General features: G+C 48.1%; 1 protein-coding gene across 2 annotated transcripts in view; it reads right to left on the bottom strand.

Annotated features, from left to right (window-relative positions):
• The window catches only part of LOC139577343 (protein mono-ADP-ribosyltransferase PARP8-like), a 126,296-nt gene that overhangs the window by 26,026 nt on the left and 84,186 nt on the right, over nucleotides 1–16,084 (bottom strand). For both annotated transcript variants that reach the window (XM_071404391.1, XM_071404392.1), the window contains exons 8-15: nucleotides 15,192–15,252; nucleotides 14,774–14,864; nucleotides 13,734–13,800; nucleotides 13,461–13,589; nucleotides 12,327–12,812; nucleotides 7,310–7,448; nucleotides 7,096–7,149; nucleotides 6,877–6,972 (exon numbers count right to left, since the gene is read on the bottom strand). In XM_071404391.1, the coding sequence (XP_071260492.1) occupies nucleotides 6,877–6,972; nucleotides 7,096–7,149; nucleotides 7,310–7,448; nucleotides 12,327–12,812; nucleotides 13,461–13,589; nucleotides 13,734–13,800; nucleotides 14,774–14,864; nucleotides 15,192–15,252 (1,123 nt within the window). The remainder of the gene's footprint in view (nucleotides 1–6,876; nucleotides 6,973–7,095; nucleotides 7,150–7,309; nucleotides 7,449–12,326; nucleotides 12,813–13,460; nucleotides 13,590–13,733; nucleotides 13,801–14,773; nucleotides 14,865–15,191; nucleotides 15,253–16,084) is intronic.

The following is a 16,084-nucleotide window of genomic DNA, read 5'->3' as shown; positions in this document are numbered from 1 at the left end:
CTAGGGCCAAAACAGTCTACTGTCTGGTACGTCTAGGGCCAAAACAGTCTACTGTCTGGTACGTCTAGGGCCAAAACAGTCTACTGTCTGGTACGTCTAGGGCCAAAACAGTCTACTGTCTGGTACGTCTAGGGCCAAAACAGTCTACTGTCTGGTACGTCTAGGGCCAAAACAGTCTACTGTCTGGTACGTCTAGGGCCAAAACAGTTTACTGTCTGGTACGCCTAGGGCCAAAACAGTCTACTGTCTGGTACGTCTAGGGCCAAAACAGTCTACTGTCTGGTACGTCTAGGGCCAAAACAGTCTACTGTCTGGTACGTCTAGGGCCAAAACAGTCTACTGTCTGGTACGTCTAGGGCCAAAACAGTCTACTGTCTGGTACGTCTAGGGCCAAAAGAGTCTACTGTCTGGTACGTCTAGGGCCAAAACAGTCTACTGTCTGGTACGTCTAGGGCCAAAACAGTCTACTGTCTGGTACGTCTAGGGCCAAAACAGTCTACTGTCTGGTACGTCTAGGGCCAAAACAGTCTACTGTCTGGTACGTCTAGGGCCAAAACAGTCTACTGTCTGGTACGCCTAGGGCCAAAACAGTCTACTGTCTGGTACGCCTAGGGCCAAAACAGTCTACTGTCTGGTACGCCTAGGGCCAAAACAGTCTACTGTCTGGTACGTCTAGGGCCAAAACAGTTTACTGTCTGGTACGTCTAGGGCCAAAACAGTCTACTGTCTGGTACGTCTAGGGCCAAAACAGTCTACTGTCTGGTACGTCTAGGGCCAAAACAGTCTACTGTCTGGTACGTCTAGGGCCAAAACAGTCTACTGTCTGGTACGTCTAGGGCCAAAAGAGTCTACTGTCTGGTACGTCTAGGGCCAAAACAGTCTACTGTCTGGTACGTCTAGGGCCAAAACAGTCTACTGTCTGGTACGTCTAGGGCCAAAACAGTCTACTGTCTGGTACGTCTAGGGCCAAAACAGTCTACTGTCTGGTACGTCTAGGGCCAAAACAGTCTACTGTCTGGTACGTCTAGGGCCAAAACAGTCTACTGTCTGGTACGTCTAGGGCCAAAACAGTCTACTGTCTGGTACGTCTAGGGCCAAAACAGTCTACTGTCTGGTACGTCTAGGGCCAAAACAGTCTACTGTCTGGTACGTCTAGGGCCAAAACAGTCTACTGTCTGGTACGTCTAGGGCCAAAACAGTCTACTGTCTGGTACGTCTAGGGCCAAAACAGTCTACTGTCTGGTACGTCTAGGGCCAAAACAGTCTACTGTCTGGTACGTCTAGGGCCAAAACAGTCTACTGTCTGGTACGTCTAGGGCCAAAACAGTCTACTGTCTGGTACGTCTAGGGCCAAAACAGTCTACTGTCTGGTACGTCTAGGGCCAAAAGAGTTTACTGTCTGGTACGCCTAGGGCCAAAACAGTCTACTGTCTGGTACGTCTAGGGCCAAAACAGTTTACTGTCTGGTACGCCTAGGGCCAAAACAGTCTACTGTCTGGTACGCCTAGGGCCAAAACAGTCTACTGTCTGGTACGCCTAGGGCCAAAACAGTCTACTGTCTGGTACGCCTAGGGCCAAAACAGTCTACTGTCTGGTACGTCTAGGGCCAAAACAGTTTACTGTCTGGTACGCCTAGGGCCAAAACAGTCTACTGTCTGGTACGCCTAGGGCCAAAACAGTCTACTGTCTGGTACGTCTAGGGCCAAAACAGTCTACTGTCTGGTACGTCTAGGGCCAAAACAGTCTACTGTCTGGTACGCCTAGGGCCAAAACAGTCTACTGTCTGGTACGTCTAGGGCCAAAACAGTCTACTGTCTGGTACGTCTAGGGCCAAAACAGTCTACTGTCTGGTACGTCTAGGGCCAAAACAGTCTACTGTCTGGTACGTCTAGGGCCAAAACAGTCTACTGTCTGGTACGCCTAGGGCCAAAACAGTCTACTGTCTGGTACGTCTAGGGCCAAAACAGTCTACTGTCTGGTACGTCTAGGGCCAAAACAGTCTACTGTCTGGTACGTCTAGGGCCAAAACAGTCTACTGTCTGGTACGTCTAGGGCCAAAACAGTCTACTGTCTGGTACGTCTAGGGCCAAAACAGTCTACTTTCTGGTACGTCTAGGGCCAAAACAGTCTACTGTCTGGTACGTCTAGGGCCAAAACAGTCTACTGTCTGGTACGTCTAGGGCCAAAACAGTCTACTGTCTGGTGCGTCTAGGGCCAAAACAGTCTACTGTCTGGTACGTCTAGGGCCAAAAGAGTCTACTGTCTGGTACGTCTAGGGCCAAAACAGTCTACTGTCTGGTACGTCTAGGGCCAAAACAGTCTACTGTCTGGTACGTCTAGGGCCAAAACAGTCTACTGTCTGGTACGTCTAGGGCCAAAACAGTCTACTGTCTGGTACGTCTAGGGCCAAAACAGTCTACTGTCTGGTACGCCTAGGGCCAAAACAGTCTACTGTCTGGTACGCCTAGGGCCAAAACAGTCTACTGTCTGGTACGTCTAGGGCCAAAACAGTCTACTGTCTGGTACGTCTAGGGCCAAAACAGTCTACTGTCTGGTACGTCTAGGGCCAAAACAGTCTACTGTCTGGTACGTCTAGGGCCAAAACAGTCTACTGTCTGGTACGTCTAGGGCCAAAACAGTCTACTGTCTGGTACGTCTAGGGCCAAAACAGTCTACTGTCTGGTACGTCTAGGGCCAAAACAGTCTACTGTCTGGTACGTCTAGGGCCAAAACAGTCTACTGTCTGGTACGTCTAGGGCCAAAACAGTCTACTGTCTGGTACGTCTAGGGCCAAAACAGTTTACTGTCTGGTACGCCTAGGGCCAAAACAGTCTACTGTCTGGTACGTCTAGGGCCAAAACAGTCTACTGTCTGGTACGTCTAGGGCCAAAACAGTCTACTGTCTGGTACGTCTAGGGCCAAAACAGTCTACTGTCTGGTACGTCTAGGGCCAAAACAGTCTACTGTCTGGTACGTCTAGGGCCAAAACAGTCTACTGTCTGGTACGTCTAGGGCCAAAACAGTCTACTGTCTGGTACGTCTAGGGCCAAAAGAGTCTACTGTCTGGTACGTCTAGGGCCAAAACAGTCTACTGTCTGGTACGTCTAGGGCCAAAACAGTCTACTGTCTGGTACGTCTAGGGCCAAAACAGTCTACTGTCTGGTACGTCTAGGGCCAAAACAGTCTACTGTCTGGTACGTCTAGGGCCAAAACAGTCTACTGTCTGGTACGCCTAGGGCCAAAACAGTCTACTGTCTGGTACGCCTAGGGCCAAAACAGTCTACTGTCTGGTACGCCTAGGGCCAAAACAGTTTACTGTCTGGTACGTCTAGGGCCAAAACAGTCTACTGTCTGGTACGTCTAGGGCCAAAACAGTCTACTGTCTGGTACGTCTAGGGCCAAAACAGTCTACTGTCTGGTACGTCTAGGGCCAAAACAGTCTACTGTCTGGTACGTCTAGGGCCAAAAGAGTCTACTGTCTGGTACGTCTAGGGCCAAAACAGTCTACTGTCTGGTACGTCTAGGGCCAAAACAGTCTACTGTCTGGTACGTCTAGGGCCAAAACAGTCTACTGTCTGGTACGTCTAGGGCCAAAACAGTCTACTGTCTGGTACGTCTAGGGCCAAAACAGTCTACTGTCTGGTACGTCTAGGGCCAAAACAGTCTACTGTCTGGTACGTCTAGGGCCAAAACAGTCTACTGTCTGGTACGTCTAGGGCCAAAACAGTCTACTGTCTGGTACGTCTAGGGCCAAAACAGTCTACTGTCTGGTACGTCTAGGGCCAAAACAGTCTACTGTCTGGTACGTCTAGGGCCAAAACAGTCTACTGTCTGGTACGTCTAGGGCCAAAACAGTCTACTGTCTGGTACGTCTAGGGCCAAAACAGTCTACTGTCTGGTACGTCTAGGGCCAAAACAGTCTACTGTCTGGTACGTCTAGGGCCAAAACAGTCTACTGTCTGGTACGTCTAGGGCCAAAACAGTCTACTGTCTGGTACGTCTAGGGCCAAAAGAGTTTACTGTCTGGTACGCCTAGGGCCAAAACAGTCTACTGTCTGGTACGTCTAGGGCCAAAACAGTTTACTGTCTGGTACGCCTAGGGCCAAAACAGTCTACTGTCTGGTACGCCTAGGGCCAAAACAGTCTACTGTCTGGTACGCCTAGGGCCAAAACAGTCTACTGTCTGGTACGCCTAGGGCCAAAACAGTCTACTGTCTGGTACGTCTAGGGCCAAAACAGTTTACTGTCTGGTACGCCTAGGGCCAAAACAGTCTACTGTCTGGTACGCCTAGGGCCAAAACAGTCTACTGTCTGGTACGTCTAGGGCCAAAACAGTCTACTGTCTGGTACGTCTAGGGCCAAAACAGTCTACTGTCTGGTACGTCTAGGGCCAAAAGAGTCTACTGTCTGGTACGTCTAAGGCCAAAAGAGTCTACTGTCTGGTACGTCTAGGGCCAAAACAGTCTACTGTCTGGTACGTCTAGGGCCAAAACAGTCTACTGTCTGGTACGTCTAGGGCCAAAACAGTCTACTGTCTGGTACGTCTAGGGCCAAAACAGTCTACTGTCTGGTACGTCTAGGGCCAAAACAGTCTACTGTCTGGTACGCCTAGGGCCAAAACAGTCTACTGTCTGGTACGTCTAGGGCCAAAACAGTCTACTGTCTGGTACGTCTAGGGCCAAAACAGTCTACTGTCTGGTACGTCTAGGGCCAAAACAGTCTACTGTCTGGTACGTCTAGGGCCAAAACAGTCTACTGTCTGGTACGTCTAGGGCCAAAACAGTCTACTGTCTGGTACGTCTAGGGCCAAAACAGTCTACTGTCTGGTACGTCTAGGGCCAAAACAGTCTACTGTCTGGTACGTCTAGGGCCAAAACAGTCTACTGTCTGGTACGTCTAGGGCCAAAACAGTCTACTGTCTGGTACGTCTAGGGCCAAAACAGTCTACTGTCTGGTACGTCTAGGGCCAAAACAGTCTACTGTCTGGTACGCCTAGGGCCAAAACAGTCTACTGTCTGGTACGTCTAGGGCCAAAACAGTCTACTGTCTGGTACGTCTAGGGCCAAAACAGTCTACTGTCTGGTACGTCTAGGGCCAAAACAGTCTACTGTCTGGTACGTCTAGGGCCAAAACAGTCTACTGTCTGGTACGTCTAGGGCCAAAACAGTCTACTGTCTGGTACGTCTAGGGCCAAAACAGTCTACTGTCTGGTACGTCTAGGGCCAAAACAGTCTACTGTCTGGTACGTCTAGGGCCAAAACAGTCTACTGTCTGGTACGTCTAGGGCCAAAACAGTCTACTGTCTGGTACGTCTAGGGCCAAAACAGTCTACTGTCTGGTACGTCTAGGGCCAAAACAGTCTACTGTCTGGTACGTCTAGGGCCAAAACAGTCTACTGTCTGGTACGTCTAGGGCCAAAACAGTCTACTGTCTGGTACGTCTAGGGCCAAAACAGTCTACTGTCTGGTACGTCTAGGGCCAAAACAGTCTACTGTCTGGTACGTCTAGGGCCAAAACAGTCTACTGTCTGGTACGTCTAGGGCCAAAACAGTCTACTGTCTGGTACGTCTAGGGCCAAAACAGTCTACTGTCTGGTACGTCTAGGGCCAAAACAGTCTACTGTCTGGTACGTCTAGGGCCAAAAGAGTCTACTGTCTGGTACGTCTAGGGCCAAAACAGTCTACTGTCTGGTACGTCTAGGGCCAAAACAGTCTACTGTCTGGTACGTCTAGGGCCAAAACAGTCTACTGTCTGGTACGTCTAGGGCCAAAACAGTCTACTGTCTGGTACGTCTAGGGCCAAAACAGTCTACTGTCTGGTACGTCTAGGGCCAAAACAGTCTACTGTCTGGTACGCCTAGGGCCAAAACAGTCTACTGTCTGGTACGCCTAGGGCCAAAACAGTTTACTGTCTGGTACGTCTAGGGCCAAAACAGTCTACTGTCTGGTACGTCTAGGGCCAAAACAGTCTACTGTCTGGTACGTCTAGGGCCAAAACAGTCTACTGTCTGGTACGTCTAGGGCCAAAACAGTCTACTGTCTGGTACGTCTAGGGCCAAAAGAGTCTACTGTCTGGTACGTCTAGGGCCAAAACAGTCTACTGTCTGGTACGTCTAGGGCCAAAACAGTCTACTGTCTGGTACGTCTAGGGCCAAAACAGTCTACTGTCTGGTACGTCTAGGGCCAAAACAGTCTACTGTCTGGTACGTCTAGGGCCAAAACAGTCTACTGTCTGGTACGTCTAGGGCCAAAACAGTCTACTGTCTGGTACGTCTAGGGCCAAAACAGTCTACTGTCTGGTACGTCTAGGGCCAAAACAGTCTACTGTCTGGTACGTCTAGGGCCAAAACAGTCTACTGTCTGGTACGTCTAGGGTCAAAACAGTCTACTGTCTGGTACGTCTAGGGCCAAAACAGTCTACTGTCTGGTACGTCTAGGGCCAAAACAGTCTACTGTCTGGTACGTCTAGGGCCAAAACAGTCTACTGTCTGGTACGTCTAGGGCCAAAACAGTCTACTGTCTGGTACGTCTAGGGCCAAAACAGTCTACTGTCTGGTACGTCTAGGGCCAAAACAGTCTACTGTCTGGTACGTCTAGGGCCAAAAGAGTTTACTGTCTGGTACGCCTAGGGCCAAAACAGTCTACTGTCTGGTACGTCTAGGGCCAAAACAGTCTACTGTCTGGTACGTCTAGGGCCAAAAGAGTCTACTGTCTGGTACGTCTAGGGCCAAAACAGTCTACTGTCTGGTACGTCTAGGCCTACGTTCCGTAGACTGTTTAGCCCTAGGCATACCGTGCGTGCGTGCCGTGCGTCTGGCGTGTGTGCACGTATGTATGTATGTGTTGTGTATGTGCGCGAGCGTGGGTGTGTACTCACTCGGAGCATGGGTCCGTTCTGGAACACGTGTGGTTCGTCACACACCACACAGAACTCATTCAGGACCGGAGTTCTCTGCTCAGCATACTCCATGGTCTGAAGAGACAACACAGCAGAACACGTCATAGTGGATCAAACCTCCTGTTGAGAACACCGTATTATGGGGTTGGCTAAAGTACATTTTACCTGTCAGGTTTTCTATAAGGTGGCAGTGTTTACCTGGACAAGGAAGCCTCGGTCTCTTATCGGAATGGACTTGGCCCCATTGTTTGGCTATAGATGAAGAGAGGGCTGTTTAGTAATAAGCAGCTATGACAGATATGAGTTAAACACCTTTATTTCTATTATATTTACTCCATTATTTTATTTGTCTAACTATTCATGTTTCTAATATGACAAATAACCATCAGCCAATCGTGAGAGGCCTACTGACCGGCGGTGGCGTGGCGAGCGAGGGGGCGAGGATCCCGATGAGCCCTGAGGTAAGAGAGAGCCGCCTCCCCTCGGATGGAGCCACAGAGTCCTTGAAGATGTCCACTGCTTTGCCCATCTTGGTACTGCTGGAGTAGGACCTGCAGTAACATGGAGACATTGATGAGGTAGTAGGACCTGCAGTAACATGGAGACATTGATGAGGTACTAGGACCTGCAGTAACATGGAGACATTGATGAGGTACTAGGACCTGCAGTAACATGGAGACATTGATGAGGTAGTAGGACCTGCAGTAACATGGAGACATTGATGAGGTAGTAGGACCTGCAGTAACATGGAGACATTGATGAGGTAGTAGGACCTGCAGTAACATGGAGACATTGATGAGGTAGTAGGACCTGCAGTAACATGGAGACATTGATGAGGTAGTAGGACCTGCAGTAACATGGAGACATTGATGAGGTAGTAGGACCTGCAGTAACATGGAGACATTGATGAGGTAGTAGGACCTGCAGTAACATGGAGACATTGATGAGGTAGTAGGACCTGCAGTAACATGGAGACATTGATGAGGTACTAGGACCTGCAGTAACATGGAGACATTGATGAGGTAGTAGGACCTGCAGTAACATGGAGACATTGATGAGGTAGTAGGACCTGCAGTAACATGGAGACATTGATGAGGTAGTAGGACCTGCAGTAACATGGAGACATTGATGAGGTAGTAGGACCTGCAGTAACATGGAGACATTGATGAGGTAGTAGGACCTGCAGTAACATGGAGACATTGATGAGGTAGTAGGACCTGCAGTAACATGGAGACATTGATGAGGTAGTAGGACCTGCAGTAACATGGAGACATTGATGAGGTAGTAGGACCTGCAGTAACATGGAGGCATTGATGAGGTACTAGGACCTGCAGAAAAATGGAGGCATTGATGAGGTACTAGGACCTGCAGTAACATGGAGGCATTGATGAGGTACTAGGACCTGCAGAAAAATGGAGGCATTGATGAGGTACTAGGACCTGCAGTAACATGGAGACATTGATGAGGTAGTAGGACCTGCAGTAACATGGAGACATTGATGAGGTACTAGGACCTGCAGTAACATGGAGACATTGATGAGGTACTAGGACCTGCAGTAACATGGAGACATTGATGAGGTACTAGGACCTGCAGTAACATGGAGACATTGATGAGGTACTAGGACCTGCAGTAACATGGAGACATTGATGAGGTACTAGGACCTGCAGTAACATGGAGGCATTGATGAGGTACTAGGACCTGCAGTAACATGGAGGCATTGATGAGGTACTAGGACCTGCAGTAACATGGAGGCATTGATGAGGTAGTAGGACCTGCAGTAACATGGAGGCATTGATGAGGTAGTAGGACCTGCAGTAACATGGAGGCATTGATGAGGTACTAGGACCTGCAGTAACATGGAGGCATTGATGAGGTAGTAGGAGCTGCAGTAACATGGAGGCATTGATGAGGTACTAGGAGCTGCAGTAACATGGAGGCATTGATGAGGTAGTAGGAGCTGCAGTAACATGGAGGCATTGATGAGGTACTAGGACCTGCAGTAACATGGAGGCATTGATGAGGTACTAGGACCTGCAGTAACATGGAGACATTGATGAGGTAGTAGGACCTGCAGTAACATGGAGACATTGATGAGGTAGTAGGACCTGCAGTAACATGGAGACATTGATGAGGTAGTAGGACCTGCAGTAACATGGAGACATTGATGAGGTAGTAGGACCTGCAGTAACATGGAGACATTGATGAGGTAGTAGGACCTGCAGTAACATGGAGACATTGATGAGGTAGTAGGACCTGCAGTAACATGGAGACATTGATGAGGTAGTAGGACCTGCAGTAACATGGAGACATTGATGAGGTACTAGGACCTGCAGTAACATGGAGACATTGATGAGGTAGTAGGACCTGCAGTAACATGGAGACATTGATGAGGTAGTAGGACCTGCAGTAACATGGAGACATTGATGAGGTAGTAGGACCTGCAGTAACATGGAGACATTGATGAGGTAGTAGGACCTGCAGTAACATGGAGACATTGATGAGGTAGTGGGACCTGCAGTAACATGGAGACATTGATGAGGTAGTAGGACCTGCAGTAACATGGAGACATTGATGAGGTAGTAGGACCTGCAGTAACATGGAGGCATTGATGAGGTACTAGGACCTGCAGTAACATGGAGGCATTGATGAGGTACTAGGACCTGCAGAAAAATGGAGGCATTGATGAGGTACTAGGACCTGCAGAAAAATGGAGGCATTGATGAGGTACTAGGACCTGCAGAAAAATGGAGGCATTGATGAGGTACTAGGACCTGCAGTAACATGGAGGCATTGATGAGGTAGTAGGACCTGCAGTAACATGGAGACATTGATGAGGTAGTAGGACCTGCAGTAACATGGAGGCATTGATGAGGTACTAGGACCTGCAGTAACATGGAGGCATTGATGAGGTACTAGGACCTGCAGAAAAATGGAGGCATTGATGAGGTACTAGGACCTGCAGTAACATGGAGGCATTGATGAGGTACTAGGACCTGCAGAAAAATGGAGGCATTGATGAGGTACTAGGACCTGCAGAAAAATGGAGGCATTGATGATGTACTAGGACCTGCAGAAAAATGGAGGCATTGATGAGGTACTAGGACCTGCAGAAAAATGGAGGCATTGATGAGGTACTAGGACCTGCAGTAACATGGAGGCATTGATGAGGTACTAGGACCTGCAGTAACATGGAGGCATTGATGAGGTACTAGGACCTGCAGAAAAATGGAGGCATTGATGAGGTACTAGGACCTGCAGAAAAATGGAGGCATTGATGAGGTACTAGGACCTGCAGTAACATGGAGGCATTGATGAGGTACTAGGACCTGCAGAAAAATGGAGGCATTGATGAGGTACTAGGACCTGCAGAAAAATGGAGGCATTGATGAGGTACTAGGACCTGCAGAAAAATGGAGGCATTGATGAGGTACTAGGACCTGCAGAAAAATGGAGGCATTGATGAGGTACTAGGACCTGCAGAAAAATGGAGGCATTGATGAGGTACTAGGACCTGCAGTAACATGGAGGCATTGATGAGGTACTAGGACCTGCAGTAACATGGAGGCATTGATGAGGTACTAGGACCTGCAGTAACATGGAGGCATTGATGAGGTAGTAGGAGCTGCAGTAACATGGAGGCATTGATGAGGTAGTAGGAGCTGCAGTAACATGGGGGCATTGATGAGGTAGTAGGAGCTGCAGTAACATGGAGGCATTGATGAGGTAGTAGGAGCTGCAGTAACATGGAGGCATTGATGAGGTAGTAGGAGCTGCAGTAACATGGGGGCATTGATGAGGTAGTAGGAGCTGCAGTAACATGGAGGCATTGATGAGGTAGTAGGAGCTGCAGTAACATGGAGGCATTGATGAGGTAGTAGGAGCTGCAGTAACATGGAGGCATTGATGAGGTAGTAGGAGCTGCAGTAACATGGAGGCATTGATGAGGTAGTAGGAGCTGCAGTAACATGGGGGCATTGATGAGGTAGTAGGAGCTGCAGTAACATGGAGGCATTGATGAGGTAGTAGGAGCTGCAGTAACATGGGGGCATTGATGAGGTAGTAGGAGCTGCAGTAACATGGGGGCATTGATGAGGTAGTAGGAGCTGCAGTAACATGGAGGCATTGATGAGGTAGTAGGAGCTGCAGTAACATGGGGGCATTGATGAGGTAGTAGGAGCTGCAGTAACATGGGGGCATTGATGAGGTAGTAGGACCTGCAGAAAAATGGAGGCATTGATGAGGCAGTAGAACCTGCAGTAACATGGAGGCATTGATGAGGTAGTAGGAGCTGCAGTAACATGGAGGCATTGATGAGGTAGTAGGAGCTGCAGTAACATGGGGGCATTGATGAGGTAGTAGGAGCTGCAGTAACATGGAGGCATTGATGAGGTAGTAGGAGCTGCAGTAACATGGAGGCATTGATGAGGTAGTAGGAGCTGCAGTAACATGGGGGCATTGATGAGGTAGTAGGAGCTGCAGTAACATGGGGGCATTGATGAGGTAGTAGGAGCTGCAGTAACATGGAGGCATTGATGAGGTAGTAGGAGCTGCAGTAACATGGGGGCATTGATGAGGTAGTAGGAGCTGCAGTAACATGGGGGCATTGATGAGGTAGTAGGAGCTGCAGTAACATGGAGGCATTGATGAGGTAGTAGGAGCTGCAGTAACATGGGGGCATTGATGAGGTAGTAGGAGCTGCGGTAACATGGGGGCATTGATGAGGTAGTAGGAGCTGCAGTAACATGGAGGCATTGATGAGGTAGTAGGAGCTGCAGTAACATGGGGGCATTGATGAGGTAGTAGGAGCTGCAGTAACATGGGGGCATTGATGAGGTAGTAGGAGCTGCAGTAACATGGGGGCATTGATGAGGTAGTAGGAGCTGCAGTAACATGGGGGCATTGATGAGGTAGTAGGAGCTGCAGTAACATGGAGGCATTGATGAGGTAGTAGGAGCTGCAGTAACATGGAGGCATTGATGAGGTAGTAGGAGCTGCAGTAACATGGGGGCATTGATGAGGTAGTAGGAGCTGCAGTAACATTACATTTCATTTAACATTTAAGTCATTTAGCAGACGCTCTTATCCAGAGCGACTTACAAATTGGAAAGTTCATACATATTCATCCTGGTCCCCCCGTGGGGAATGAACCCACAACCCTGGCGTTGCAAGCGCCATGCTCTACCAACTGAGCCACACGGGACAACATGGGGTAGGTAGTAGGAGCTGCAGTAACATGGGGGCATTGATGAGGTAGTAGGAGCTGCAGTAACATGGGGGCATTGATGAGGTAGTAGGAGCTGCAGTAACATGGGGGCATTGATGAGGTAGTAGGAGCTGCAGTAACATGGAGGCATTGATGAGGTAGTAGGAGCTGCAGTAACATGGATTTGGGAGATACCATTACCCTCTCTTTTTTTGTATTATCTTACCTGCTGAGGAGGTGGTGGTGGTGTTTCAGTCCATCTAATTCCTCCGTCCTGATTGAACCAGAGCACGACCTACTGAGCAGCCTGTGGTGCTTCAAACCTCCTCCAAGACTACCTCCTCCCCCACCAGCGTGCTCACAGCGGGGGTCGCCGGAGCACAAGCGGGGCAGGAGCTTGTGGGGAGTGGGACGGAGGTCCTCTGGTTTGACCAAAGCCGAGCAGGGCCTGCCCAGGATGCGGCGTGGTTTGAGGGGCAGGGGTCCGGGGCAGGTCCCTCCTCCGTGGTCCATACGGGGGTCTGTGCTAGACAGGGACTGTCCGAGGAGACGGTGGACGGTCTTAGGTCCAGGGACCTCCGCCTCAACCTGCTGTTTGACGGTGCTGGAGCAGGTCTGGCCGAGGAGACGGTGGGATTTAGAGACGCCATCTTGTTCCGGCTTCAGATTCTTCTTGCTCTTGACACAGCCAGGAGGCGGGTAGCTGGGAGATCTGGGGAGAAAATGAAGATAACTTTATTGTCCAATGTGAGGCAGTAAAACCAGGCTCAATTCTGCCTAACCAATCAGAGAGCAAGGTGGCGCTACTACCATATCATACCTATCTGATCCTTTCAGACACAGTAAATGCCTATATGGTAAGGGATAAGAAATGTCTGTAGTTTAATTATAGTGACAGACCGGTTCATATCAATCATTTCTGTTTAGGGTTGCACAATTCAGGTAACTTTCATGAAATTCAGAGGTTTTCTAGAAATCCTGGATGGAGGATTCAGTATTTCCTGGTTGGAGAATTCAGTATTTCCTGGTTGGAGAAACCAGTATTTCCTGGTTGGAGGATTCAGTATTTCCTGGTTGGAGAATTCAGTATTTCCTGGTTGGAGAATTCAGTATTTCCTGGATGGAGAATTCAGTATTTCCTGGCTGGAGGATTCAGTATTTCCTGGTTGGAGAAACCAGTATTTCCTGGTTGGAGGATTCCATGTTTCCTGCTTATTCCCTCCTGATCCCGGGAATCTTCCAACCAGGATTTCTAGAACACCAGGGAATTTTGGGAAAGTCCCCTGCATTTTGCAACCCTACTTCTGTCAGATATCAAATGTCAGTGTTGTGAAAATGACAGTGCTGATGTTTCTCTGACCTGCGGAGGGTTGAGAAGATGTGGAGGGGAGATTTGACCTTCTTCTTGTTCTTGTTTTTGTTGTGAAGGGAGTTGAGCTTCTCTTCACTTTGGTGTTTCCACTGCTGGGTGACAAATGTCTGCATTATCCTGGAGAAAAACAAGGAACAAATGTCTGCATTATCCTGGAGAGAAACAAGGAACAAATGTCTGCAATATTTGTGTATTACATGTAACAAGTAATATGAGTCCTCTAGTGTTTAAAGCTACATCCTAGCACCACCAAACACTTACTTCTTCAACTGATGTCCCAGTCCAAACCGGTCCTTAGTCGACACCTGGAACACGTCCACCGTGGGGACTGGGAAACACAATACATATTTCATGACGTAAACATGAAGCAATCCAATGTCACTGTGGTGTGGTTTAATATGTCGCTGCATGCAGACAGCCCTGTGGTGTGGTTTAATATGTCGCTGCATGCAGACAGTCCAGTGGTGTGGTTTAATATGTCTCTGCATGCAGACAGTCCAGTGGTGTGGTTTAATATGTCGCTGCATGCAGACAGTCCAGTGGTCTGGTTTAATATGTCGCTGCATGCAGACAGTCTAGTGGTCTGGTTTAATATGTCGCTACATGTAGACAATCCAGTGGTGTGGTTTAATATGTCGCTGCATGCAGACAGTCTAGTGGTCTGGTTTAATATGTCGCTACATGTAGACAATCCAGTGGTCTGGTTTAATATGTCTCTGCATGCAGACAGTCTAGTGGTCTGGTTTAATATGTCTCTGCATGCACAGTTCAGTGGTGTGGTTTAATATGTCTCTGCATGCAGACAGTCTAGTGGTCTGGTTTAATATGTCTCTGCATGCACAGTTCAGTGGTGTGGTTTAATATGTCTCTGCATGCACAGTTCAGTGGTCTGGTTTAATATGTCTCTGCATGCAGACAGTCTAGTGGTGTGGTTTAATATGTCTCTGCATGCAGACAGTCTAGTGGTGTGGTTTAATATGTCTCTGCATGCAGACAGTCTAGTGGTGTGGTTTAATATGTCACTGCATAGTGGTGTGGTTTAATATGTCACTGCATGCAGACAGTCCAGTGATATGGTTTAATATGTCTCTGCATGCAGACAGTCTAGTGGTGTGGTTTAATATGTCTCTGCATGCAGACAGTCTAGTGGTGTGGTTTAATATGTCTCTGCATGCAGACAGTCTAGTGGTGTGGTTTAATATGTCGCTGCATGCAGACAGTCTAGTGGTCTGGTTTAATATGTCTCTGCATGCAGACAGCCCAGTGATATGGTTGTGTGTGTGTGTGTGTGTGTCTGGTACCTGGTCCATTCAGGTACTGTGTCAGAGAGCAGTGGAGACGCACGATCACCGGCTCCCTGCGGATCACGTCCCAAGCTAGGGCTATTTCCTCCTGTGAAATCAAAACAGGATAATACGACGTAGCACACAATATTCAGGGACCCATTTTAGCTTGATCGCTTCTGTCATAACGTGTCCTACCACTCCTGAAATATAACTTCTACATTTCTAAACTAAGTATTCAAAGCATAAACAATCTCAGACATTTTCTTTTCACCCCACCTGCTATGTCCTTTCTGTCAGACATTACAGACAGAGTATTTTACAGTGATACGCTACTACATTACTAGCAAATCAGATCAAATCTCACCAGCCCATCTTCCTTTGCTTTAGGAGATGGAATGAAAGGCAATGAGAATGGCATGAATGGCATACTTACATCTAGGAAACTGACGTCGATGTGCAGATCAATGTCCACATCATCAATCGCACCGTATTCCCTACACAATATAAAACATATGACCATATTACTGGTTCCATACATCAGAACACATTACTGGTTCCATACATCAGAACACATTACTGGTTCCATACATCAGAACACATTACTGGTTCCATACATCAGAACACATTACTGGTTCCATACATCAGAACACATTACTGGTTCCATACATCAGAACACATTACTGGTTCCATACATCAGAACACATTACTGGTTCCATACATCAGAACACATTACTGGTTCCATACATCAGAACACATTACTGGTTCCATACATCAGAACACATTACTGGTTCCATACATCAGAACACATTACTGGTTCCATACATCAGAACACATTACTGTTTCCATACATCAGAAAACATTACTGTTTCCATACATCAGAACACATTACTGGTTCCATACATCAGAACACATTACTGGTTCCATACATCAGAACACATTACTGGTTCCATACATCAGAACACATTACTGGTTCCATACATCAGAACACATTACTGGTTCCATACATCAGAAAACATAAAACATGTATCTCAATATGATCTCCTGAATAAACACCTGATTGAAGATGATGATACATGGAATCCATTTCAAGTCAGTCACATTAGAAACGGATTATCTCAATACCTCAACACCTCAATATCTCAAAATCAACATCTCAACACCTCAACATCTCAACATCAACACCTCAACACCTTAACATCAACACCTCAACATCTCAACTCCTCAACATCAACACCTCAACATCAACACCTCAACCTCAACATCAACACCTCAACATCAACACCTCAACATTAACACCTCAACCTCTCAACACCTCAACATCAACAT

Source organism: Salvelinus alpinus, chromosome 5, assembly GCF_045679555.1.
Source record: "Salvelinus alpinus chromosome 5, SLU_Salpinus.1, whole genome shotgun sequence".
Classification (NCBI taxonomy): Eukaryota; Metazoa; Chordata; class Actinopteri; order Salmoniformes; family Salmonidae; genus Salvelinus; species Salvelinus alpinus.
The sequence above is the reverse complement of the archived record's forward strand: the minus strand, read 5'-3'. Positions and strand labels throughout refer to the sequence as shown.